The following is a 27,673-nucleotide window of genomic DNA, read 5'->3' on the forward strand; positions in this document are numbered from 1 at the left end:
TCATTGCCACCTCCTGCGCCAACATACTGCAGGTGTGTTTGGTTACACAAGTGAGCGTTTGCCCCCTCCCTCCCCCTCCGTCGCTTGGACTAGCGTACTCTGAGCTTGACCCGGGTTAGGGAAGGATGCTGCAGCGTCCGTCCGCTCGTCTGTCCGTCCTCTCACTGCCCCCTCACACGTTTTCTCGGGAGTGCAGTGCCGTCCATCGCCATGGCAACAGCGGGGGCGGTAAGATGAAGAGGGTTGTCTGGAGTGACAGCCTTGCCAAGAGTCTAGACCCTCACATGACCCCTGGGGGAGGGGAAGGAGAAAGAGAGAGGAGTGCGAGGAGGACGGGCGAGCGCGCCGAGGGAAGGAGTGCACTGCTGCAGTCGTTTACGAGTTCAGTCGCAGGGTTCAAGGGCACGCCCCCTGTATCCCTCCTCTGACCCCTGCCAAAAAGATTGCATCGTGAGTGCCATGACACAGAGACAGCAGTGCTACATCGAAAAATCACACATTTGCGAGAATGAGCGAAGCATTGTCTTTGGTCAGAACTGAAATAATGGTTTATTTCCTTGTTCGGACAGAACAGCGTCGCGACTTGACGAAGCATTATTGAATTTCTCCAGCTCCATCTTACCCTGGTTGGGGCAAGTACGGTTGTTATTATCAGTGCCCATTGTGCTGTAACATGAGTTGCGTCATGCCTTTAACTAGGTCACCCTCTCAACACCACCAGCCACCCCCCCCCCACACCCCCCACCCCCCATCCTCTCCTTCTTATCAAATCGTGTTGGTGGCGGAGAGCCGCTCTGCTAGTGCTTCCTCCCGCACATCTGTTTAAAACCAGCCTGGCGGTGTCTGGGGGCTAATTACACCGGGCTAAATAGTCCCTGGCGCCAGTGGCTAACGTGCACCAGCAGATGGGCACTGGTGTTGCAGGGCACGGGGAACATGGCGTCACAGGAAGAGAGAGAAGTGGGGGGGGGGGGGGGTACAGGCCCTAGGTGGTGCCCCAGCCGGCTGGCAAAGTGTGGGTAACAGCCGTGCCACCCACTCACCATGCAGCCACTCGCACCATAGGTGTGAAATCTCACTTTGTACTGGCGAGGCTCAATCCTGATTCCTGAGATAATACACCCCTCTTGGACCAGCCCTCTGCCTTCTACAGCGGCCATCACCTTGATAATTAAACGTTGTGCCAAGCCAATTTTAATTTCACATATTAAGGGGGATTGAGCAACAGGGATTACAGAACACGGCTTTTGACTCGAAGGATCTACTTTTATATAGAACTGGATTAAAAAATGTATTCTCCAATAAAATTTAATTATATTATTTCAGTATATGAATTGAATGTTTGTAATGAATGTCAGATGGTATGCTGAAATTTGGTAGTGTTGATGTATAAAATGTTGAATATGCTGCAAAAAACAGTATATCGATAATGAATTGTATCGTGAGCCATCTTGTCAGTGTTCTATTGAATGGTGACCCTTTCTCAAAATTGAATCATGAGATCCTGCCTAATACCCAGCCCTACATTTATAGATCAATATTAATAATTATTTGAATAGACGCAAATATAATTGTCGAAACACAGGGGTAAAGTAAACACACACAAGCACACTTGCAAATGTAAAATAAAAAGCAATTGGTGAACACAACCCACCCCCCCAGAATTTTACCTCTATATAAAACATTAATACAGCCCTTAACCAAACTGGAGTCCACTGCCAGCAAACAACTCACCAGTTTAATTTACAGTATTGTCATTGCGTGCTCACCGCTTTATCTAAAGCTCTCCAGCGCTCTGCCAGTGCCCTCACCATGCCCCCTCAGTGTGCCCGCTCAATGACCTCTCCTTCTCCCGCACTCCCTGCCTTCATCTCTCTCCCTCTCTTTTCTTCCCTCGCTCACTATCTCTCCCTTTCTCTCTCTCTCTGAATATACAGTATATATTAATTCCCAGGAGGTTAAAATGGACAGAAATGCAGGCTTTCCTTTACCTTTACCTCCTGCTTCTTGGGTCTGCTTCCCTGTGTACGATTAACTTTTTAATATGTGTTATAACGACCGAAAGCGACTTACAGACTAAGTTATTAACGGAGTTTAACTGTACTTACAGCCCATTTTGAGTAATAATCCCGTCCTGCACATTGTATTGTGGCAGCGTTTTGGTGTAGGCCCGGTATCGTATGGTCTGGTTTAGGAGGAGCTGCATGACACCGCCTGTAGACTTGTAGGACTGCTGGTCTCTAGTCAGACAAGCTGTTGTCTTGCGACCGTCGGGAGGCTGAGCTATTTAAAGATAGCTGGTCTAGGATCAACCCAAGGAGCGGCAGCCGCAGCTGTCTGTGGAGTCTGCAGGCGAGGCTGCTTTGGCTCCCATATGACATGCAGGCTCCACACTGCAGCCTTTGAAGCACGTGAACTCTTCACCCCTGTCTGAGCAGGTCGGTGAGAGAGCACGAGAATGGAGGGAGTGCGATACGGAGGGATGGGGGGCAGGGAGGAGAAAGGAAGAGATAGATGCAGCAAGAGCCGAGCTGGAGGAAGAAGGAGCAAGATGGACAAGTGGCGAGGTTGTCATTGGCTTGAGGTTGTCAGTGGCTACAACATCTCCCCCTTCCCCCTGACACTCGTGTATCTCTCTCTCTCTCTATCTCTCTATCGCTCATCCCCTGTTCTTTATTCCTCCCTCTGCCTGTCTTACCCTCGGGTATTCCTTTTTTGGCTCTTATTTTTCCTTTCCTCTCTCTCCCCTTCATTTTTGATGTCTTTATTTCCCTCCCCCCTCTCTCTCAAGCTCCCCGTCGGTCTCGGTGTCTTTTTTTTTTCCTCCAATGCTCTGTCGATGCATCAAAGCTTAGTGATAAGATGGCTTTGCATGCATTGAATCAGTAATGGTGTGCGGCTGTTTTTGTTTCTCTTATGGGAGACAGCCTCCTTGCCTACCTATTGTTTAACACTTAGCCGGACAGTAGACCTGTTATGTCCAGGCTGATTCAAACAGACATCCAAGGTCAAAGTTGATCAGTGAAAACAGAGCAGCCCGCAAACCCCAGTCGCTTTCACTCTTTCTCAAAACCCAGTGACAGATAGATTAATGTATGTATCATATACAGTATATTTTTACAATATGGTTGCCATCCCTAACATTTATCAGTGTTGTGTTAAGCGGGGCTTTCACAGTTGTAAAATTTTAGTCTACGATTAATATACAAATTAATATAAATACAAAAGAGACAATTAGTTTAGTTGTCTCTTTTGATGAGTTGAGTTGACCACTATCATAGTAGAATCTTATAATAGTATTACAATATATGTGTTCCTCTATTGCAGAAGAGCTATCTATTGACCATGAAAATCAGAACATAAATATATTTGTGTAGAAAGTCAATTAACCCCTTAAACCTGGATAGAAACATATATTCTAATGGTTTTATAAAATGGTTCAGATCAGCCACAATAATTGTGAGGCGTTTATGTAATTATTGTGACAGCTATAACAATAAGTTATTTTATTGTGGGATTTTTCTATTCATTCATTTCTTGCCAAACAAGCTGTCATAGCATGCAAGAATTCCCCCCGCAAAAAAACCCACAACAAACATAAGAAAGCTTATCAGGCTTTTAGAAAGGACCTGGCTTTTCAGTAATTTATTTCAAAATCTGAAACCCCTCTCTGGCATTCTGGTAAATAACACTTGGAAGTACAGTAAACACACAAGGGAAGAAGAGAAACATCCTTGCAAATATGCAAATTATAAAAGCAAATTGAACACCATTTTAATAGCCTAATTGTGGCAGCCTGTTATTGCTGTCAACCTTAACCTTATCATTCTGTTGGTTAAAATAGATGCTGCTGTAATGCTCCTAATTCCACAGAGTTCCTGATCCTTTTTTCCTTAGATTTCAAATAATATTTCATGTGTGATTAGTGGAATGGAAGGCACAGAAACAAAGTTGGGTTTGTTTTTAAAATATTTTAACGCGGGCACCATTTTACTTGAGAGAGACACAAACAAACAAACGTGTGTGTGTGTGTGTGTGTGTGTGTGTGTGTGTGTGTGTGTGTGTGTGTGTGTGTGTGTGTGTGTGTGTGTGTGTGTGTGTGTGTGTGTGTGTGTGTGTGTGTGTGTGTGTGTGTGTGTGTGTGTGCCTCCAGACCTGTTCCTCCAGACCAGGTTCTGTGCTTCTAATGGCAGCTGGTGCATTACAGATAGGGCTCCTGCACCAGAGGGGATGACACATATGTGCACATGGACGCTCTTAAACACACTTCGTACTCACACTCATTCGCAAAGCTTTATTCAGGCCCACCAAGTGGTGCTTTTTATGGCTTCAGACAGAACACAAGGTCGTGACCCCACCCAAAATCCCAAGCTTTTATCAGTGTTGGCACTGGAGGATAGGCCAATCTTTTTTTCACAGGTAGGCTACTGATCTGGCTTGGCGTGACGCTTCATCAATGTAACATCAACATGAAAATATTTTCTCTTCATCGTATTGTGTGTACGTACAGTGTTCTGTCATTGATTGAATGTTCTGTGGGACATAATCATGTTTGTCCTAAATCTCTGGGCGGTTTGTGTCTCCTTTTGTGTATGTGCCTTTTTTGCTTGTACACATATACAGTATATATACATAGAAACACATATAAAAAAGTGTGTGTGTGTGTGTGTGTGTGTGTGTGTGTGTGTGTGTGTGTGTGTGTGTGTGTGTGTGTGTGTGTGTGTGTGTGTGTGTGTGTGTGTGTGTGTGTGTGTGTGTGTGGGGACATGCATCCGAGCCAGCCGCTGACCCAGCTCCTGACATTAGGGACGATGAACCGGCGAGGGGGACACGCAAGAGACTGCATGTCCCTTGTTTGACCCTGCCTGCACAGTGCTCCCCACCCCTCCTCTCTGCCCTCCGTCCCTCCACCCTCCTCTCTGCCCTCCATCCCACTGCCCCTCCTCTCCCTGCGAGGCCGCTCCCAGCCAACTCTGGCCACCTGATTAAGGGATTAGTGGGCTGATGGTTGTCAGTGTCCCCCCCCCCCACACACACACTGGTCCACACCATTGCCCCATTCACCTGGACCTAGGCAAGCGCACACATGAAGAAAAAAATATTTTCACACACACATACCTGCCCCCCCCCCCCCCCACACACACACATCTACATGTGTGCACAGAATGTAGTTTGCGTTTCAGCTTTCGTGAATCCCTGTAGCCCCCTCCAGCGGGGAAGGAGAAGTAAATACGGGGGGGGTCAACACAGGGTCAGCGCAGGGTCAGCGCTGTGCATTTCCCCTCCATCCTTCCCTCTGTCTATCCCTCTTTTACTCCTGCATGCCTACCCTTGCTCTGCCCTATTTCCTGCCAAATTCATATAACCCATAATCGCCCCAAGTCACCATGTTGGCAGGGCTGCAGCGAGCCCGCTGCTTTGTCCTCCTCCCGCTCGTCGCCGTGTTTAGCCGGTCCTCCTCTGCCGTCGCTCTGCTGGAGACTTGTTACCTTGGAAATGCAGATGCCATTTCCCTCTGACCTATTTTTAGCCGGCTCTGTTATTTTCAAACCATTTTTTACTTTTGACATGTGAGCAGAAGGTTGTTGCAACCACTTTCAAACCCTTCCTTTCCTTTTTATTTGTCATTTTGTGTCACACAAAATGAGATGCCCATGTGTTTTTCGGCATTTGCGCTCATGCTCATGAACCTGTGTGAGACACTGCAACCCTCTTTGGATGGGAGTGTGAACTGACGGTGGCCTGCCACCCTCATAATCACACAACTAGATGCTTAAGGGCTAAGCTTGGCTTTGAAGGGAATGCCCGTGTTTTGCCTGTCATTCAGCTCTCCTTGTTTTATTTCCGTCCTAACCTCTCTGAATGATATAGTATGCAGGTTGAGCTTTTAAAACGTTGTACTGGAATTGAAATGCATGTCTGACGCTCTTTTAAGTTTCACAACAGAATGATGTTTGCTGCTGCAAGTGCAATTTTAAAGAAGAAAAAAAATGATTTGTTCTTTTGGATGTTCTAAAGCGGTCAGATGCTGGTGGATGCATACATTCATGGCTGTTTTGTACAGAGGGATTTGGATCAGCTTATGGATAACTAGATACAGAACCTAACCCGCGTGTATGCACAAATAGAAAAATTTGCAGGTTTCCTGCCGCTTTAAAAAAAAGCAATTAACCTATCCTTTATACAAGATAAGAAAATCTGACTAGGGCTCTGGTAGAAGTGTCTGTTAACTTTGAGTATAGGACTATATTTGTGATGGATTTATAGTGTAATCTTCTGTGTTCAAAGCATTGCGGAATTGGGATTGATCAGGCTGCTGAGGTGTTCTGATCATCTGGTTAACTCAAAGCCTTCCCGGCATATGAAACGCACACCGCACACGGATAAATCCATTCAGGCTAACTTGCAATTTAAAAAGACAATCCACTAATACCATGCATTTAATCCATCCATTCCCCCTTTGGATTTTGCTGTATTTTGTAATAATGAATGACTAAAAGATAAATTAATAAAAAATACATAATATCTCATCCATTGGTTTAAGTTATGATAACTGGAAATGTTTTGAAATAGAGACAAAGAAATTGAAATGCCCACGTTAACGTCTCTGGTGACATTGGGGCAATTGCATCGCTCTTGGATCTGGTGTATTGCGTCAATCACTTTAAATTAGCAATCAAAACCAAAATTGTCGGTGTTGGGTGGATTACACTAAAAGTCCCACAAAATTCCCTTCACAATTCACCCCCAAAAATTCAACATCCAGAGTTACCCTTATCCTCTGAGGGTCTGAGCTCTGAGGAGGTCACATTCTTTACTTGAAAGTATTCCATCTTCTAATCATTGATTTTCTTTTTTTGCTTTTTCTTGGACGCTGGAGGTGGTGGGGGTATTTTTTCATCTGAGGGTTCTGTTCTTTTTTGTGAATGTCCATTCATATTGACAGTTTACTGACCTCAACTCGCTATACTATCAAATTCATAGCCGACTTCGTTCACATCTTGCACATGCTCCAATCTTTGAATTATTGCTGGGAAAGGCGGACCCCACCACCAACAATGGAAAGAAGCATATAGAGCACATACATAACGCAAATACATTGAATGGCTGTTGCTTATAAAGTCCCAGCTAAAAAATATCAAAATATTTTTTATATTTATATTCATTTAAAAAATGTATCAAAATAATCTTACGAATTACCACTTTAAGGCTTGACATTAACTTGTGTTTGGTCTGATTGTCTTACGCAGAGAACAACAAGGACTCCCAGTACTCCCAGAAGCTGACGGTGAAAGCAGAGCCTATGGAGGTGGACCCGCTACCGACAGAACTGGCGCCACCTCCCTCTCACCTGCATGCCTTCAGCACTTTAGGGGCAAGTGAGAAGAACGAAGCGATGGCCAATCTACCTGAGACAGTGGCCCGCTCCCAGAAAGACCTCTTCTCCCAGGACATATCGGTCAAAATGGCCTCGGAACTCCTCTTTAAGTTGTCAGGTTTGTTCCCTCTGGAGCCATATATATATATATTTTACACACACACACTTGTGTCTGCGTACCATACAACACACACTACACCAAGGTCTCCATTGCCCTTGTGGCATGTTCGTGTCAACCTTGGACCGTTGTGGTACTTCACAATAAAACCTACATGTTTCCATTTCCATCCTCTGGTGGCTGGATAGTAAACCAGAGGATATGAAATGTAATGTGGTCCACAGGCTTTCGCCTCCTTTCCCCCTTTTGGCCATGAAAGTGACACTGAAGCGGCAGACAGTTGTTTGTATTGCCAGATGAAGACAGAGGTATCAAGTGGACCTATTGGCCCCTCGAGGTGTGTGTGTGTGTGTGTGTGTGTGTGTGTGTGCGTGTGTGCGTGTGTGCGTGCGTGCGTGCGTGCCTGTCCGTCCATCCGAGCTCTATCCACAGTCCTTGATTACGTCACTTAAATGCCATGTAGAGGAGCAAACATCTTAAGGTAGAAAATCTCTGTCACATATGGTCCGTCCCTCAAACCCACACTCGCACATCCAAATTCACACATTTAAACACACACACACACACACACACACACACACACTCTGTCTTGCGTACACACCTTTACACACTCGCACGAGGCCCCGTGGGGAGCGGTGTCGGCACAAATGCCCCAATCTCCCCTCCTCCCACTGTAATTCTCTCCTTCCCTCGACTCGTTTTCAAACATGCCGGCTCAAGCATACTTGGCTGCACACTCGCTCTTTCTCTCTCTCTCCCCCCGCACCCCACCCCCCACCCCCCGCCTTTACATTTCTCCCCGTGCGGCATCACCATGGCAACATGGAAATAGACCTCTGTCCTTGGTGAGAAGTGTGACGGAATTCAGTGTTTGGAGTGGGTTAGGGGGGTACACGGGGTAAGGGAGGGCAGTGGGGTACGGAGCCCGGCGATACCCAGGGAGCAAGGCGGTGGCAGCGTGGGGGGAAGGGGGTGCCCAACCAACCGCCTCCCTTACGACTGTGTTTTATTCTTATTCTGCGAGAGGACTGGAGCAGAGTGGGCTGCTGTCGCACAATGAGCAATCAATATGAATTACCCAGAGCAGGAAGACCTCAGAGACACATCAGGAACCAAGGTCGCCCCCAGCAGCGAGATGGTTCCAGCTTTGAAATTCACTTCAATAGGTCGCCTTGAAACTCACACACAGAGCCACGCTCTCTGGTACTAGCATTCCTATCGCTGAATAGGAATCGTGACCAAGAATTGAAGTATCGGTTAATTTAAGTCTTATTTTTCCTAATCTTTTCTTTTCATTGTTTGATATACTGTATCCTGCGAGCAAAAATTCTTGCTTCATTATTTTCGATACTTGGCGGAAATAATAATTTGAGGAGCCTTAATGAAATTAACTGTTTGTGAACAGTTTTCACAAATGTCTGTTCTATCCTTTTTTTCCTTATTTTTCATTCACACAGAAAAGGTCAGCAAAGCCAATGACCACAACAAAGACTGTAACATGGTGGGAATAAACAGGTGAGGTAAAGATATATAGCTCTCATGTACACAAATAATTTTTAGCCATCAGTTTACTTGACTGGGTCCATTGTCAGACGCACAGTTTACCCTGCTTGCACTACAAAACGAAAGTATTGGTCTCACAGATACGTTAAACAGATGTGATTGGAAAAAAAAATTTTTTTGAATAATAATGCAATATTGGGTGTATTGATTAATGTGTGGTTATTTAATTTTTGTTTTGAGCATTATTCATGTTAAAGATGGGGGTATAATCACCAGCACTAGATGCAATACTAAGCTGTAAATACGGGATAACCTCTATCAGAACTGTCTTGTCTTTCTAGACTTATTTCATGTGTTATTTCTGTTGTTTCATGTGAAGCACAGTGCTCATTCAAACACAGTTGGTTTTTCTAATTTTCTAATTCTTGAACTACTCAAATCATGTGCAATGTATGTGTTACTGTTTGTGTTCTAACACGAAGGCCTCACGTAATACCTGTGTATTTGTCACAGTCCGTTCCTGGACGAGCGCTTCAGACAATCACCCTTTAACTCACGCTCCAAGAGCTCTTCCCCCGCTGAGGCCAGCTCCTCTGCCAGGGCAGCCTTCCATGGTAACACACACACACACACACACACACACCCACATTCACACACAATATCACACGCATACGCACACACTCACTGTTTGATTTCACACTGAGAAATGCCGACATCTCATATCATTAACAGTTAAATGGTGGCACAGAAGGGACGGACACACATTATGTTATTTATTCCATCTCTATTAGGCCTGGATATCTGTTCTCTTATCATTGTGATTAGCAATGGTCTCCTTCAATTACTGAATGTATGTTTGTTGACTCTATGGAGGAAAAACTAGACGGGTGCATTTTTGACTGAACACACTATATTTTGAAATTCCATAATAATATAAACAAACATTAAAATTTACCTGAGTTTGATGTCATCCCGATTCAAGCTAAAAAACAAAATTGCACACTTGCCCATGTACCTATATACACTCAGACCCGTGCTTCAAAGCGCTAGCAGGTGATGCGGTTCAAAACAGACCAGCGTCTACATATACACAGAGACATAACCGCCTGTGCAGAAGCAGCCAGAAAGCGGGCCTCCGACTCTTAAAACACCTCTCTGGCAATTAGCCTCGCTGTTAGCCAACTCTCTACGGTAGCCCCTGTATCCCAAGCTAGAGCCTCACCACACCGCACTGCTCCGCATGCATTTCCCCAACCTCAAGGCCTCTGCCCGAGGCCCCTCTTCCCCTCATTCCTGGCATCCAGGTTCTTCCCTTCGTGTTCCTTTGGCCCAGAGAGATCCAGAGGTTAATTAGCCTGTGCCAGCCTTGCCCGTCCCTCTGCCAGTTAAAGAAAATCTGATTGGCTCCTGGGTGTCAAGGGTGTCCTGAAAGTTAATTCACCTAGCCCATCTTCCCCTTTCCCTTGTGTAGTTAGTGCTGCAGAATTCTCTCGCTTATTCCTCTCTCGCTTTAGCTCGTTTTTTCCTCGTGCTTCTGGAGGGTTTGCTCTCTCTCCCTCATTTGAATCGTATCTCGTGTTTTCTTTTTCACAGGTGTGTTTTGTCTTTCACTGACTCTGGCACCCTTTGACCTCTCTCTCCGAGTATGAAACGTTTTATTGTTGCATCTGTAGTTTTACAAACATCTGCACTCTGCAAAATACTCTTACCAAATCACCTTGCTTCCCTCTACTCTAATCATTAGTCATTTGGGCCCGACATTACCAGAATTATAGTCCTATGAATCTTTATGCGTGGCTGAGTGCAGGGGAATACCTCGGAATAATCTGTTCACCCTAAACTGGTCCTTCAGTCAGTACTGAGTGCTATTCTGATTGTGATTGTTTTAAGTCGTGTGTGTGTGTGTGTGTGTGTGTGTGTGTGTGTGTGTGTGTGTGTGTGTGTGTGTGTGTGTGTGTGTGTGTGTGTGTGTGTGTGTGTGTGTGTGTGTGTGTGTGTGTGTGTGTGTGTGTGTGTGTCTAAGAGAAATGGAGTAAGTGATTGGTTAGTGTGTGTTTGTGTGCTACATTGTGACTTCTAAGGATTTGCACTCCACTCCCAGCCTGGGGTCAAGCTCTATCCATCCCCTCTCGTCCGTGCCCATCGCTCTCCAGCTCTAATAACACTAATTAAAATATTAACCACTTCAAGGCCTACACTGCAACCTAATTGGCTTAATTATCAGTGCATGTGCTGGGTCGTGGCCTTCGGACTGTGCCCATTGGCTCCTGGTCACTTTGTGTGACCAAACCCTCCTCTGGTCTCACCTCTGACTCAGGACAGCTAATGCTGTTATGTGCTCAGCTTCAGCTACAAGCCCCTTAAGTAGGTCTGGGCTTTCCCCGGGCTTAGGCATTCACAGACACAGAGAGAAAGCACGGTGTGAATAGCCAGTCAGAATCGCACTTTGCGGCTGCTTGTCATGGTTATCCAGCCAATGGGCAGGTCAGGAGATCCACACCCTAGAGGTTGAAGGATGCACAGACTCACTTCTGGATGAGACTGGTGTCTTCACACTTTGGCCTGTCTAGTGGACACAGACGCACCTCCCTCTCTTGAACGCTGACACTAGTTGACCTCAAACTGTATAGTTTCCCTCAAAGTAGTCCACTTGCATACCGTAACCACACATGCGCACAGACGTCCACGTTATTTCATGTCAGTTGAGTGTTACACTCCCACAGCTTTGGCTGTCTTTACAGTGGTGAGTCAGAGTTGCGGTAGCAGGGGCTCCCATGACAAGTGACTCAGTTGAAATAGAATGATTAAAACTACATAACTAGCCTGGCAGACTCCCTTAAGATTTCTACTGTTGCTATTGTCAACAAACCCTGAATTTTTTTTATTTTTTATTTGAAGTAACAATGTTTGTGGAAGCTGGAACTCATCTGCTCCACCTAAACACAACTAGAACATTACAAGATCTGATCTCAGAGTTTTGACTTCGTACCGCTGTGATGGCATACGTCTCCTCTTAATTTAGAAGAGAATTATGCTGCACACCGGCTAATACAAAGCACAATAAAAGGGGGTTAGGATGATGAAGTGTTTACAGGCATCTGTCTTTTTATTTGAACTTGGATACATCTTGAAGAGGCAGGACACAGTCACTGGTTTGGATGGAGGTCAAGGCTCTTGTTAATGTTTGTGAGAAAAGGCACAAAGCCATGGTTTCAGGGTTGTAAATCCTAGCCGGGTTTCCTTCTACAGCGCTTACCAAGGCTAACACTTTTGTTCGTATGGGATTGTTGGAATCTTAAAGCCCCAAAAAGAACAAAAAAAGAAAGAAAAAGTTGTTACATGACTTCACTGTTCCCTTTTGGTATATCTTGAAGTTCGGATTACTGTGCCTTCAACTTGCACATAAAAACTTTTGAAAACCGTTAAAAGTGAAGTCACTGAATAGGCAATGGAGTAATTTTTCATTACTTTTTTTCAGACCGTAGAGTTTAAATCCAGTCACTTAAGTGATCCCTTCCCTTGCCTTGCACGCGTGCTGGTCAAAGTTGTTTCAAGTACACCACCTTTTTACACTGAGGGAGCTGGACTTACACAGTAATCGAGCAAGGTCATACTTTTCTATCAGAGCACTTTAAGATACTCTTCAATATGCTGGTACATATTTCTTTTGGAATGAATGAAAGGTGTACTTTTGAATATTAGAAAAACAATAGGAGCCAGCCTGCACTGCAGGCATGGGAACAAAAATCCCAGAGCTAAATAGTATACAGTACTTGCTATTGGGGAACCATTATCTCTGTAGGGTATACAGGAAACTATACCAGAGCTAGAGCTCTGAATGAAATACTGTATACTGAAGTATTCCTCACTTAACGACCTACCTGTTTTTACCGTATTGTGCACTGCGTACTATACCGCGGCGTCTCAGCATCAAGCATCTCATCGCGCATCACCGTTCTCAGTCTTGCAGTCTGTCAGCATTCGCTATACTAGCGTTCACAATGGCCACGCCCCCTTATCCTGAAATAACACAGGTCATTGCTTAGCGATAAATTTGCTTCTTAACCTGGTCCTAGGAACGGAACTCGGTCGTTAAGTGAGGAGTACCTGTACACAAAGAAACAAAGAAATGGAGGATAAGAAGCTTCCCCCACCAAAAATGAAGAGTGAATCTGCTGTATCAAACTTGAAATTATTATTTATTAAAGCCTTTGAATACCAAGTAAAAACAAAGACAGGAAAGACCATTTTTCAGATCTTTGCATATTAAGCACAAGTGAAAACGGATCATAAGTGGTTTCTGGAGACGGATTAGAGACACATGCTGACACCAGGTGTGACTGCAGCCCATCTCAAACACAATCTGGATTTAGAAGACGCCAAGATTGACCTAGAGCTAAGTGGTGGAGAGAATGTACATGTATGATTCAGGAGGATGCTATTATTGTAGGTGCTGATACATTTTTTTGGTATATATTTTCTTAAAAAATGTGAAGGAACAAAATACATCATCTTTATACTTGATTAAAATATATATATTTTTAGAAGACAACCAAATTGAACCTTTTCTACTCCTTAGTAGAATTCCACGTACAATTCATATCTTAAATAATTCTTCCTAATCTGCATGTTTATCCATAACAGTGAGTTTGAACAACTTATTAAAGTGTGTGTGTGCTGTTGTCTTCCAGAAAAGGGTGTGGGGGAGCCAGGAAATGGCATTGCCCAGTGGAGCCTAAACGAACAGCTCTACCCCTGTCCTGTCTGTGGGAAGGTGTTTGGCAGGCAACAGACCCTTTCTAGACACCTGTCATTACACACAGGTATGTACTGTAAACACAAAGACGTTTTAGTGCAAATACAAATAAAAGAGTGTGTGTGTGTGTGTGGGTGTGGGTGTGTGGGTGTGGGTGTGTGTGTTTCCCGTCCCAACGCGTGCATGTCTGTGCCCCAAGTAAGTAAATAAGGTTGACTAGACTGGATTACCCCCCTTTTAAAGAGATTACTGCCATGATTAGTCTCACTGGGAAAACTGCCCGTGTAATTACCCCGCTAGAAGGATGCCTCCCAGTGTGTGCAGACACACAAACGCACTCCAGTAATTCTGATACAGCAATCGCTTCCCTCTTTCTTTTCTCTTTGGAGTGCACAGAGACACTGGAGGCCTCCTCAGGATGGAGTTGTGTTCTCCCCAGTGTCCTGATTACACTGTTGTTAAACTCAGCCCCTCAGAACGAGAGTTACATATGTAACTACTGTTCTATGAATTCTGGATGACCGCCAGAGGCAGTGTTTCACACTGGCAGGCTTTATCCACCTCGCACATGCGCATTCGAGACATTTTTATCAACAAAGTCACGTGTGACCTCTGGTGCCCAGGTGCCGCCACAATATAATCACATGGGGACACAGGGCCTTGTTCCTCAGGAATCTTCTCGCCAAGGTTCCGAGTGACAGAGACTCTGGCCGTCATCCAGAATTCATAGAATGGTAGTTACATCCCTAACACTCTATTCTGAACAGTTTTAATTCATTCTTACTGACCGCCAGAGGCAGTGTTTCACACAGGATGATTGATACCAACAAGGTCATGAGGAACCACCACCCCTTACCTCATCTTTTGATGGCCCTAGTAGAACAGCCGCTCCCATAACATTTGGAGTGGCAACTTGACCCGGTAGTATCTGACAAATGTGCACGGGGATATCCAAGTAGCTGTGGCGTAGATGTTTTTCAACGGCACGCCATTCAAGTCTGCCCACGATGTGGCTACCCTTGTGGTAGAGTAGCCCCTAACGCCAGCGGGAATAGGACAGCCCTTAGCCCTGTATGCCTGGGATATCGCATCCATCCAGTCCCTACTTGCATAGTGCAGAACCCTTCTTACACCCGCCATAACAAATAAATAATTGGTCTGTCTGGCGAATGTCTGCCGTCATGCCAACATAAGCTCCAAATGCTGTAACTAGACTAGATAGTCTCGCCTACTCGCAGCATCCGTCTTGTGGTGGGTTAAAAGCAGCCAACTCAATGACTTTGTTCCTGTTAAAGGGGGAGAGCCTCTTTGGGGGGAATGATGGGTTGGGCCAGAGGGTAACTCCTGACCCGTTTGAGTTACAGCGTACACAGGTTTCGTCAACAGTTTGAGTGAGGACACTGCTAAAAGAATAAGCCGTCTTGGCTGAAAGCCACTTAAACTCGGCACCTTCAAGTGGCTTAAAGGGAGGCAGCGAGAGGGCCTCTAGCACCAGGTGCAAGTCCTGTGAGGACACCCTCACAGCTCTCGTAGGCTGCAAGTGTCGGACTCCTTTTAGGAACCTTGTGATCAACCCATGTGACCCTACTGGTTGGTTGTCCACCTTAACATGCCATGAAGAAATTGCTGCTGCATAGACTTTAAGGTGGAGGGTGACCTCTTTTCTGCCAGTAGGGAATGCAGGAAGCGTAGTTTTATGGGCACTGAACAAGGCTCTTGATCTTGGACTCCAACTCGCACCAGTCCTGACCTGGTTGATGATGCCCTGGAGTTTAGGATGGTTCAGACTACAGCCTGGTCACAGGCATTCAGCAGTGGTTCCGGCCCCTTCAGAGGCCAAACCCACAACCGCAGCTGTCCTGGGTTTGGGTGCCAGATCTGACCTCCCAGTTGGGTGGGGCCTGCCCTTTGGCCTGCCCTTTGAGGAGACTGTGCAGTACTGGAAACCACGGCCTTCCCGGCCAGTTCGGGGCCACTAACAGCACTCTGTGGTTGTCCTGAAGCACTCTGTGTAACGTTGGCAGGATCAGAGGGGTCGGTGGGAAGGCATGGAGAGGCCGTCTGCCAGACATGCGCTAGAGCATCCTGGCCTAGCAAGGATAACCAACGGGGGCAGTGGGTTGAGGACATCCCACAGCCCTGTGCTGCCAAACAGCTTTCACGCACGACCTTGACGCGACCGTGGTGACCGCCTCCCAATGACAGCGGATCGAGCACAAGATGACACCTGCTGACAGATAGGCCATACTCTTCTACAGCCGCAAGGCTGAGAGGAGGTTTTTGTCAACTTCACCCTTCCGACCCTGTGTTGCCTGTGGTCCAGCTAAAGGCCATTTAGCCCCATCTGGAAGGGGCGTAACGAGAGGAAACCCAAGGGCGTCAGTGCTGCTGCCGCTGCCAGCATGCCCATCATCTGGCCTAAGAGTCCAGGGTGATGCCTATGAAGATTACCCTCTGGCTGGGTTTAATGGAGCTCTTCTCCGTGTTGACCATTCGGCCCAGACAGGACATATGAGCGAGCAAAAGTAATGTGTCTCGGACTACTCACCCCCAACACGGGACACTGATTAACCAGTCATCGAGGTAGGGAAGAACTCTTATCCCGCTGCTCTGTATGCTGCTCCCACACATCATGGGGCTAGGTATAACCTGAAGGGGAGCACTCTGAACTGATAAGGCTGACTTTTGAATGTGAATTGTAGGAATTTCCTGTGATGGGGAGTAATCGGAATCTGGAATTAAGCATCCTTCAGGTCGATGGTCGTAAACCAGTCGCCTGGGGCGGTGACCCACAGTATGTCCACTGTGCTTAGCATGTGAAATGGCAATACCTTCAAGAATTGGTTTAGCCTCCTCTGATCGTGGATCGGGCAAAACCCGCCATCCTTCCTTAATAGAAAATAATAGGAATAAAATCCATCGAGCTGTGCCTGTTGACCAATGGCCTCGATGGTGCCCTTCCTCAGGAGGGCGGAAATCTCCTGGCTGATGTCTAACGAGCTTCTGGGATCTCTGATCGTGGCCATTTTGACCCCATTGAAGCCTGGGGGCGGACGTTGGAACTGTAGGGTGTACTATTTGGACATGGTCTCCCTTGACCCAAAGGTGTGATGTATAATCATTCCGGCAATCAAGGTGGTGATGCAATCGTTTTCTGACGGTCGGCCCTGGGCCCTCAGGGGCCCTGGTGGGGGTGGATACGACCGCCACTTCGTCCAGCCCTAGACGTGCCAACGCCATCACACGGAATGGCTGACTTCAGGCCCTCCTGATCACTCTTGGAACCCGCCACTGAGCTATGGTCAGAGCCTGGATTCGGTGCAAGGGTGGGGATTGAGGATTCCTCCTCCTCCCCCTCGCCGAACAGGTGGCTGGAGGCAGCAATGGACACCACAACCTCCTCTTGGAACCCCCCAAACTGTGGTGGTTTAGCGGCACCCACCAGCCCTGCTAGGTTGTCCCTTGGTTGGAGCGAGAGAAGGAGTGTCTTGATCTGAGCCATCTCCGCTGTCAGGGTGTCTACCTTCCCCGCCAGCGGGTCCTTTCTGGCCCTCTTCCTGGGTGGAGCTCCTGGCGCTTCTGTTGGTGACTGTCTGTGTGGCCCTGTACCAGCACCCACTCTGTCCTGGGAGCCTAGTGGAGCACCCTCGACCTGAGCTAGTCGAGAGACCTTCAGGTTCTGTGGCATGAAGGAACAGTTCATGCAGGCACTGTCAGTCAAGCCATGTCTCAAGTGCTCCACCCCTAACCACCTGGGACAGAGATCACGTCTATCTGTGGCCAGCAGAGGAGCCATACACCCGGAACAAGTGTGATTGTTCATAACTCTTTTTTCTGCTTCTGTTTAACTGGCTGATGTGATCCAGCAGGGAAAAAAATAAACGCTCACAAATAAATAGTGGGGGCACCCCAAACTGACACTCCTAGCTGTTTGTTAGATGGCTGACACACTCAGACGAGGCCACACCAGGCTATCAGAGCTAATGTAAAGAAAAAGGGGTTATCGGCGGAGAAAAAACAATAACGCTGGCAGAGCCATTAAAACAAATTTACCTCGCCTGGTGTGGGCTCCTGTAGTGGAACCGCTCGCATGAGCAAACTACACGCAAACTACCACAGACTCAAGCTGGCTAACCAGCACTGTTCTGGCCACCAGTTTACCTACCTGTAGTGTAGCTTCCTTGGCTCGGTTCTTCGCTCCGCTGTTCTGTTCCCCCGATGTGACACGATTTGTAGGATAACCATAGTGAGTCCGCTCGCTTAAACCATACTCAAAAACTAGGGATACTGAAGCCAGTTCCCTGTGGTGTTGTTTGTTTCCGTAAACGTACTTGCAGTCAAACTGTAAGGTTCCGCCTCTGGGGGACGAAGGATAACCGACGAGACCCCACACTCCGCGAGTGTGCGAAGCTGTTTTTTCCTACCTTTAGACCATAAGCTCCTCATGGAACGAGAAAAAGTTTTCTTTTCTTTTTCGACCTGTGTTTCTTCCTGCAATGCGACAAGATCTGAAGGAACATAGCCCCGGGTCCCGTGTGATTATATAGGGGCAGCACATGGGCACTGGGGGTCACTCGTGAGTTTGTTGATATAAAATTCTCACCTGCGAATGCGCGAGGTGGATAAATTTCCGCCACTGCGAAACACTGCCTCTGGCGCTTAGTAAGAAGGAAATAGAACCCATAATCATCTCCTACTCCCAATTGATCCACACCCCACCCCCCATCTCAGATCCCTCCCCTGCCCTATTTCTCCCATGGTCCTTATAGGTGGAGGCAATGAACGTCGTCTGCATACTAAGCATTTTATTTAAAGCTAATTATCGGTGGATTAAAAATAATTGCGGCCTCCTTGAGCCAGCTTACTAAATAACAAGAGAGAAAACACCAATAAGGGGCGCCGTGTACAGTACAAATAGCGCCGCTCGCTTTTTTTACATGCTTTCACATTCTTCGTGCAGGGAGCCACATGAGATGACACACGCACACATGCACGCCCACGCACCATCTGAGAGGGTTGGCTGTGAACAGCTTGGCCAAACCACAGAGAGCAGAAGCAGGGGCATATGTCAGCATGATGGTCTTTTTGGTTTCCTCTGCGACACAAAGGTTGCCTGGCTTCATGTCCTTGGGGCAAAAGTGTGTGCGTGTGTTTGTGTGTGTTTTTGTGGGAGCTGTAATACAGGGAGGGGTTCTGTCCAGTCCCTTTATTTACAGATGCTCTTAATTATGTGCGTTCAGGAATGTCTCTGCTTCTTCTCACTGCGTGTGTATTTCTGGTAGTATTTCTGGGCGATATATCAATATAATATTGATACTGTAATACGAGACTAGATATCGTGTGGGATTTTGATTATCATAATATTGTAATTAGAGTTAAATGTCTTCTTTAAGCCCTCATTACAGTAAAGTAATACTATTATCTGCATTCCATAGACTGTTTTAACTGTTTAACTTATCAATGCCTCTACCTGCTTGGTCGTATATGTAATTTCCACATTGATCAGTTCTCTTGTGTGAAAATAACTTATGAAAGCACCAGTAGTGATCTCCAACATATTGTATAATTGTCGAAACAAAAATATTGTGACATTTAATTTTGTTGATATAGCCCACCCCTATTTCTCAGAGTTACATTGGACTTTGGTTAGAGGTAGGAACAGTTAAATCTGACTTTTTGAGAGTATATTTGGAGTAAATGTTCACAATCACTTTGGGGTGTGTGTGTGTGTGTGTGTGTGTATTTGTGTGTGTGTGTGTGTGTGTGTGTGTGTGTGTGTGTGTGTGTGTGTGTGTGTGTGTGTGTGTGTGTGTGTGTGTGTGTGTGTGTGTGTGTGTGTGTGTGTGTTTTGCTGCAGAGGAGAGGAAGTATAAGTGTCACCTGTGTCCTTACGCAGCCAAGTGCAGAGCCAACCTCAACCAGCACCTGACCATCCATTCTGTCAAGCTGGTCAACACAAACGCCGAGCAGATCGTCACCGCGGTAACCACTGACTCATCCGAGCGCAAGAACTGTCCCTATTACTACAGGTACCAGACAAGACGGCGCACACACCAGATGCACTCCCCAGTACATGTTGTACTCAGTTCCCGCTGACGTGAGGATCATTACTACAATGTGTAGTATTTAGGGTGGTCGCAATTATGATTTTTTTTTGTTGTATTTTTATTTAAAGTATAAGGTTATAACAGTGTATATCTACCTATTGCAGAAGAGCAGCCTATTGACATTGGACTTTGGACAACATTTCTAACATTAGTGTAAAATTGTCTTTAAACTTGTAATCTAACAATTTTACAAATGATTGCAGTCAGCTTATTTTATTGCGATGAGGCGATTATGTAATAGTTTGACGGCTGTAGTCGTACCCCCCCCCCCCCCCCCCAAAAGGAACAGTGCCAAGTGCTATGCATTATTACAACGGATGATTAATTAATGAATTAATACGCATTAGTTTCCACGTTATTTATTGTGACACTGACTATATTCTAATGTATTGTTTGCTTTTTGGTTGTTCTTTTCATTATATTTTCTAATACTTTTTAGAAATATTATTTGTATATATTAATTTATAATATTATTTGCGGCCTTGCTGTTTCTCAAGATCTTTAATATTTGCGTGACATAACCCTCGAAAGACTGACTTATTCTACACGTATAATGCACTGAGTATTATGTGTTAAAAAGGCAAACTACATTTTTAATACATTTTAATATTGAATTTGAATACTCAAACTGGAGTAATTCCACAATCACAGTACTAAGGACATTGGCACCCGAGAGTCATGATGATATCGAATTGGAAGGGCCCTGACGATATGTTAGTGTCTCTGCAGAACACGCTGCACCCACAGATGTAGCTGCACACACACACACACACACAGTGCAGAAGGAGCGTCATAATTCTAAACGAACCCATGTCTCGTCCTCTCCGTCTCTCTCCCTCGCCGTTCTGCGGCCCAGCTGCCATGTGTGTGGTTTCCAGACGGAGCTGAACGCCCAGTTTGTCAGCCACATGTCACTCCATGTGGACAAGGAGCAGTGGATGTTCTCGCTCTGCTGCAGCGTCTGTGACTACGTCTGTGTGGAGGAGAGCGACATGAAGAGTCACGTCAGCGCCGGACACGCAGGTAAAGAACCTCCTCCCTTTTTCAACACAAGTTCCGTTTTCCATCTGTAAAATTCCCTTGCAGTTTGTCTTTGTCCTCCCTTCTTGGATTAAAATTAAATGCAGATGTATTGGATGTGAGGACACAGAATTCCTTCAAATAAATAATTAAGGGATAGGTTAGCTGTTTTTCAACCCAGGCCTTAATAAAATGTTGGTTCCCATCATTTTTAACTCTTCATAGCACAGCCTCACTGTGCTACAACGCTTTACTATTGAGAAACGTACCACTCTTCTCTTACTGTGCTATGCAGTCCAATTGGGCAAACGTTAAAGTATAAAAAAAAACCATGTAAAATCCACTTTTCAAATTTTTTTTTCCATTTTCAAACAAGTAATATCACATTTTATTCATATCTGTTTTTCCCCATGGCCGCAGCATGCCAGTTGGAAGCGGCGCAACTTCCCGTTTCTAAGCTCTTACATTAGCACCGTTGTAGCCAAAATAACTGCAGAAGACTCAAGGAAAACATTGTAAAATGCACAGTTTGCGATCTTTTTTTCTGTAGGACATATAAATATTGTCTTGACAATATTGTGAGCTTCTCGTTTTCAAAAAGCTGATAATTGTTTTTTTTAAGGCTTAAAGGTTTGCCCCTGGACTGCATTTAAGCACAGTGAAATGCTGCAGCAGAGTGGTAAGTTTCTCAATAGTATAGCGTTTGCTGAGGTTGTGCTATGAACAGTAAAAGTGTAAACGATGAGAACCTACATTTTAAAAAGGTCTGGGTTGACATCTTGTCTGCTTAGTATCGCTGCACACCAGGGCTTGTTGTACTTAAAGCAGAGCGGGCATGATATTCAGAGGATGCAGCTATTTATTTTAAAAAAGTACAAGGACTTGTTCAGGTTGGTACATTGAAAGCTAAACAGTAATTTATTCTCGATAAAAACACACTACCGTGTCTGTTGGGGGGGTGGATATTATTAACTCCAAAGACGAGTACCGAGACTGGGCTTAACACAGGATCCGAGCAACCCCCCTCCGATCTACCTCCTCTAAATTTTCGAAGCCGGCGGTCTGAACCCGCTTGGTCGATATGAGAGTTCTGGTCTGAAACAGCTTTGTACAGTTTATTGCTGATGTTTTGCCTTGCCACTGCTTCTGGGCGAGAGTGAATGCAATTGTTTATGTGTCTGTGTGTGTGTGGGATTGTCCAGCCGAGACAGCTACAGGGGTCCTTCAGAGGCCACCGTGGCCTTGTTTATCTAAGCGGGTTGGCCCTTATCATGCCTGAGGGGAAAAAATCAATAGGCCTTGGGTCCTTTGGAGATGAGCTGGGTTTACGATGCCACTCTGGCCATCTTTTAAGTCCCTCAGTCTTGCTTGGCATTTACCTCATACATACAAAAGATGGACCAGTCTTACTGCTTAAACATATGTTCAATGACATTCTTTATATAAACACATACATCCTACTTGTATATAAATGAGTTACGGTGCGGGTTTGAATCCTGTTAGATCAACCGCGTGTTCATTCCACCTTGTCCGACTCGCTCGTATTTTTTGCAATGATATGTCAAAAACCCTTGGGTGAGGTGAGCAAAATCTCTCTTGAGAGGTAGTCCAGCCAGATTGTAAAAGGTTTGTTATCTCTTTAAAAAGGAAGCCAAGCCTGTCTCAGTAGGTGACAACTGATATCCATCTGGGAAGGGTTAGCATCCCCTACATGGTGGGCAGCAGACTTATGTTGTTTTTCTTCTACGGTTAAAGGCAAAGGACAGTGAAGGAGACCTCAACCGTCTGACCGTTTGTTAATATCTAACTCGGTTACATTGACAGATTTCTCAGAGGTAGACGATTCCACTTTGAAAAAGGGAATCTGGAAATTCCACCTTTTCATGCATATGCAATGATCGCTATTGGCTATTTATATACATACTGCGAGTGCATGAGGAATATATTAAAAATTGTGGAAAAAAGCTCACAGATAAACATCTCTTTTATTTTAATCTGTCAACATTTGGAATTGGCTCCAAGTAAGAAAGTAACAAGCACACTGCTGAAGAGGACCACTTTCTGCATCTGTCCGAGGATTGTTTCAAACTACTGCCAGAATATGCTGAATATGAATGAAATGGTTATGTGTTGTATAACTACATGTACTGGTATATCAAAGGATGCATTTTGGTATGCTGGTAAAGTCAGCATTTTTATGTGCAGACATGTGTATTCTTACATGAAAAATCTAGGCGACATCTATCTCAAGTCAGACAGTTTAAAATTAGGGCAGACCTCTCTCACTCCTTCCTGAATGAATGCCTTTTGTTGTGTCGTGCCTCAAGGTGGTCCCGCCATCTTAGATGCTTTGGCCGTGACCCTAGTCTCCCGCACCAACCCCCGCCCTTGCCCTCCCTCTGCCTCTCTTGTTACCTCCCTCCTAGAGAATTACAGGCTCGCAGAGTGGGATCAATAAAAGCACACTGCTCCTTGATTGGACTGGCAGCAGAGCCTCAGTGAAGGAAGCACTGCAGCTAAAGCTGTCTGTGTGCTGTGTGTGTGTGTGTGTGTGCTGTGCGTGCTGTGTGCGTGTACATGCACATGTCTTGTTCTAGTTGTGTGCCCATACATGCATGTACATACAATTGGCCGTGATCCAAGTCTTGTGGCCAGATGTACACTACAGACATCCCTAACCGTAAAAATAAAACTTGTTGTGTTTTGTTTGCATGCAGGTCTAAACTCGCGGAGCCCGCTAAGTGAGACCAAGAGCACCTCGTCGTCCCTCTCCGCTCTAAGCGATTCGCTCAACAGCTCTGAAGGGGGCGACCTCGCCCACGCTAACGAGGAGCTGAAGAGCCTGCTGGCCCCGCCCTCCTCTGCAGGCAGCCAATCCAGCTCCGGGAGCCACTCGGGATCAGGAACGGAGGAAAAATCGGAAAAAGGCAAGGAATCGTGTGTGTGTATGTGTGTGTGTGTGTGTGTGTGTGTGTGTGTGTGTGTGTGTGTGTGTGTGTGTGTGTGTGTGTGTGTGTGTGTGTGTGTGTGTGTGTGTTGCTGCTTATCTCTGGGGCTGTTACTGAATGGTACTTTATAGTGGAGTTGTCAGGTATTTATTGAACATTATCAATGAATCTATTGAAAGTGACGTGTCAGAGTGGCTTCAAGCGTGTCTTTAAAAAATCTTACATTTAACTTGAAGACGCCTGCCAGACACTGTCCATACATCAAAAGGAACCGGGAACCTCCTCCTTATCTCCACGGTCGTTAGGTGTGGTGGGAAAGCGACCAAAAACTCTTTGAGGGACGGCTGTTTCAGAAGGTTGCAGGGCCTGAACGGTTCCTCACTTAATTCCTGCACCGCGGTGGAAAAGTGTCTCTTGTCCCCGCTCGTCTCTCAAGTAACTTCTCCCTCCCTCTCCCCAGGCTTTGAGTGTGTCTTCTGTAACTTTGTGTGCAAGACGCGCAGCATGTACGAGCGCCACCTGCAGATCCACCTCATCACGCGCATGTTCGAGTGCGACGTCTGCCACAAGTTCCTCAAGACGCCCGAGCAGCTGCTGGAGCACAAGCGCTGCCACACCGTCCCCTCCGGAGGGCTCAAGTAAGGAAAGCAAGTACAGACAGAGGTTCCTAACTCCACCCGCCTCCACCCCCCCCACCCCCCCACCCCCCTCACCCCACCGCTCTCCCTTTCTCTGTACTACACGCACACACACACACACACACACACACACACATACACATACACACACACACACACACACACAGTAGACATTAGGAGTGTGCCCATTATGGTGGACGTGTTCTATAGTGATGGACTCAAACAGATTGGGGATAACCCCTCCCCACCCCTCCTAAAAAAAACAATCTGATACCGGGGCCGTATCAAGCATGTCAGATTTTTATGGAGAAAACTGTTTTATTGACCCACAACTAAATTTAGACTCAAATATATTGATCAAACCTGTACACAGGGGGAAAAATAAGCTGTTCTTGGTCCACCCTGAGTGTTTAAAGTAAGACCTTGGAGTCTGGAAATGTAAATCCCTCATGGATTCAGAGCTCAGTTTAGCGTTAAGTTTCCCTACAACCTCGTGACATAAACGCTTCTCCTGTCAAACATCGGTATCACAGCACAGTTTATTGAAAGATTATTTCTGGAAGGGATCTTATATTTATTTATTTTTATTTTTATATAGCTTGAAGGCTACTCTTTTGATCCAGTCTCTTGGCACACTCCTTTCACAGAAGCACTCTGACAGGTGGACACTTAACTTTGCTGTGTGACACACACACACACACACACACACACACACACACACACACACACACAACCGTAGACGCAAATGCCAGTTTGCACACAGTTAAAGCATAAACTCCATTTATGCCTCCATACGTCCACACATTTCAAGGGCCATTGTTTGTTGATGAATAATATACATGCTCGGAAGCTTAGGCGCGACCGCAGGTCAAATGTAATGTGCATGTTTTCACTAACATTCACCACAAATGCTTGAGAGCACTCACCCCCCATAAAAATATGATCGCAAATACACACAGAGACACGCGTACCTGACGCAGCAATTTTTTCTAACAAAACATTAAAATAGTCGTGCTTTGTTGCTTGTCACTGTTTCCTGACACGTCATGGTACTGTGATATGTTTATGGGCCATCTGCAGCCACTCGAGTGTAAATATTTGGCTCATTTGTTGAGATTTAACTCATTCCGGCAAATAGAGTAGACTTCAAAAGCCCACTTTCCCCCGAGCTCTAAAAGTTTATTATTTTTTGCTCACATTTCCACAATTCGGAAATTTGGAAGTCGTGACCGGCAAAATCTGTAGAGATCTATTTCAACTTTATCTCGTGGTGGGAGTTCACCAAAACATTATCAAGTTGTTACACATCTAGTGACTACATTACGAATGGCTTCCTTGTTAAATTCCTTTTCAAACGTTTTGGTCATTTGCTCACTCTTCCAGTGAGCAGTCTTAGACAAGTAAAAAGGGGAAATCAGAATATGGGATGTATTTGATGACAACAATAAAAATGAATCCTGCATTGAATGAGGAGCTCCGCTCCACACACACAGTCGTATGAATGAAGACATTTGGAAATAATAAAATGGAGACGTTGCCTGGAGCCTCACCACCAACACCCCATAAAACACACGCAGAGTGATTCCCATGGAAGTACAACAGTCTCAAAACTGTAAAAATAACACACTGAAAGTGTCATGTCGTGTTTCATTCATATTCAGTGTTCGAGCGAGTCCCATAACAAATCTGCTCCTATCTTTATATCTGCTGTATTAAGAGTTGCTCCTTTATTTTGTCGTGTTTTGAGGTTCTTGTACTTCCTTACATTCCTGTATGGCTTGGATCGTAGCAGAACTAAGATGAGCACTGTTATTACGAGCATGGACCCCAGTACACACGTTAACCTAAGAGTTGGTGAAACAAGCACAAGGGATCTGTTAACCTTTGCTCTGCCAATGATAATATTGGAGAAAAAATAACCATCATCATAACGCAATCTTTCGAACATTTATTTTTGTCACTCGTCAGAAAATTCCCGAGTCCCAACGGCACAGTAATTGAAGGCAGCACCGCTGTGTTTTCCCTGCAGGGCAGATGTGCACTGCTGGGAAGTGCCAGTGGAAATTACATCTTTGTCTGGATAGATTTGGCCACGTAAGGCCTTAGATTTCAACACCAAACCACACACACGGGCATGAGCACAACCAAACGTCATGCTCTTGAGTTTTATTTGTGGTGGACTGAAAGGTTTCAACTAGAAAGCGACATATGATGAGTTGAACCAGACTATCCAGGTGGAGGTAATCACAGCAGTCCTACAAGCGACACGCAAAATAATATTGACTTGATAAATAGCTGCCTTATATTGGCTGCAAGCAGAGAAGTGGGGAGAGCGCATCCCAGCGCGTGCGTGTGCGTGTGTGTGTGTGTGTGTGTGTGTGTTGCTGCTTATCTCTGTGTGCGGGAGCGGTCTTTACCTCATCCAAACGTCAGAGGAACGCCCACATCCTGCAAAGCAGGCTCCAGCCAGAGACAGCACTTTCAAATCTATTTTGATTTTGGTTGCTCTTCTTTTTTATTTTTTTTTTATTTTATTTTTTTTTCTCTTCGCATAAGTGACAGAACACACACCTCCGTTTCGACAGGGAAATGCGTTCGATTTCCAATCAGGGTTCCTACGATCCTCATTGAAGGAAACGCATCACCACCGGCGTGCCACTCGGTGCTAGTATTTGGGCGTCGGATGGTGTTATCTCCGTGCCAACCGGCTCCCCCGGAGTTGATTCCAAAACCTTTCTACATCAGACCATCATCCCCTCATTTAATATCATAATAACACCATGTCTCTTCGCATCATAAAGGCGGGACCGGATGTTCCTTGCAAGCTTTTCCCCTAATCTCAACGCTCAAAATATTTTGCTGCTTTTCTTTATAGTAAAATGCTGCAGTTTAACGGGCTGTAAAGATGTTACAGCAATAAAAATAAAAATAAAAAAACACTGAAAAGTGTGCGGACATTTCATATCTACTTTAAAGATCCACCACACCACACACTAATATTCTATTTTTAATCCTCCTTCAGATTTTACTTATCTAAAGTAATTGGGATGGCGTCTTTAATATTCAAAATATCATACTCCAAAAAAAAAAAAAAAAAAGTCGTAAAATGCATTTTCAACGAACACAACAGCCATCGTCTGTGCTTTTTATTTCTCATAACTACGGCCTTTGCATGTGCGGAGCCATTAATCGTCATTCTGAATAT

The 27,673-nt window shown here is 45.4% G+C and overlaps 1 protein-coding gene across 1 annotated transcript in view; it reads left to right on the forward strand.

Moving 5' to 3' along the window:
• The window catches only part of znf827 (zinc finger protein 827), a gene marked incomplete at its 3' end in the record, with an annotated part of 76,158 nt that overhangs the window by 46,260 nt on the left and 2,225 nt on the right, over positions 1-27,673 (forward strand). Inside the window, exons 6-13 of the mRNA XM_079998959.1 lie at positions 7,251-7,496; positions 8,954-9,011; positions 9,513-9,613; positions 13,691-13,822; positions 19,613-19,784; positions 20,719-20,885; positions 23,600-23,821; positions 24,291-24,468. Of these exons, the coding sequence (XP_079855085.1) occupies positions 7,251-7,496; positions 8,954-9,011; positions 9,513-9,613; positions 13,691-13,822; positions 19,613-19,784; positions 20,719-20,885; positions 23,600-23,821; positions 24,291-24,468 (1,276 nt within the window). The remainder of the gene's footprint in view (positions 1-7,250; positions 7,497-8,953; positions 9,012-9,512; positions 9,614-13,690; positions 13,823-19,612; positions 19,785-20,718; positions 20,886-23,599; positions 23,822-24,290; positions 24,469-27,673) is intronic.

This window comes from Zeus faber (assembly GCF_960531495.2).
Source record: "Zeus faber genome assembly, chromosome: 4".
NCBI lineage: Eukaryota > Metazoa > Chordata > Actinopteri > Zeiformes > Zeidae > Zeus > Zeus faber.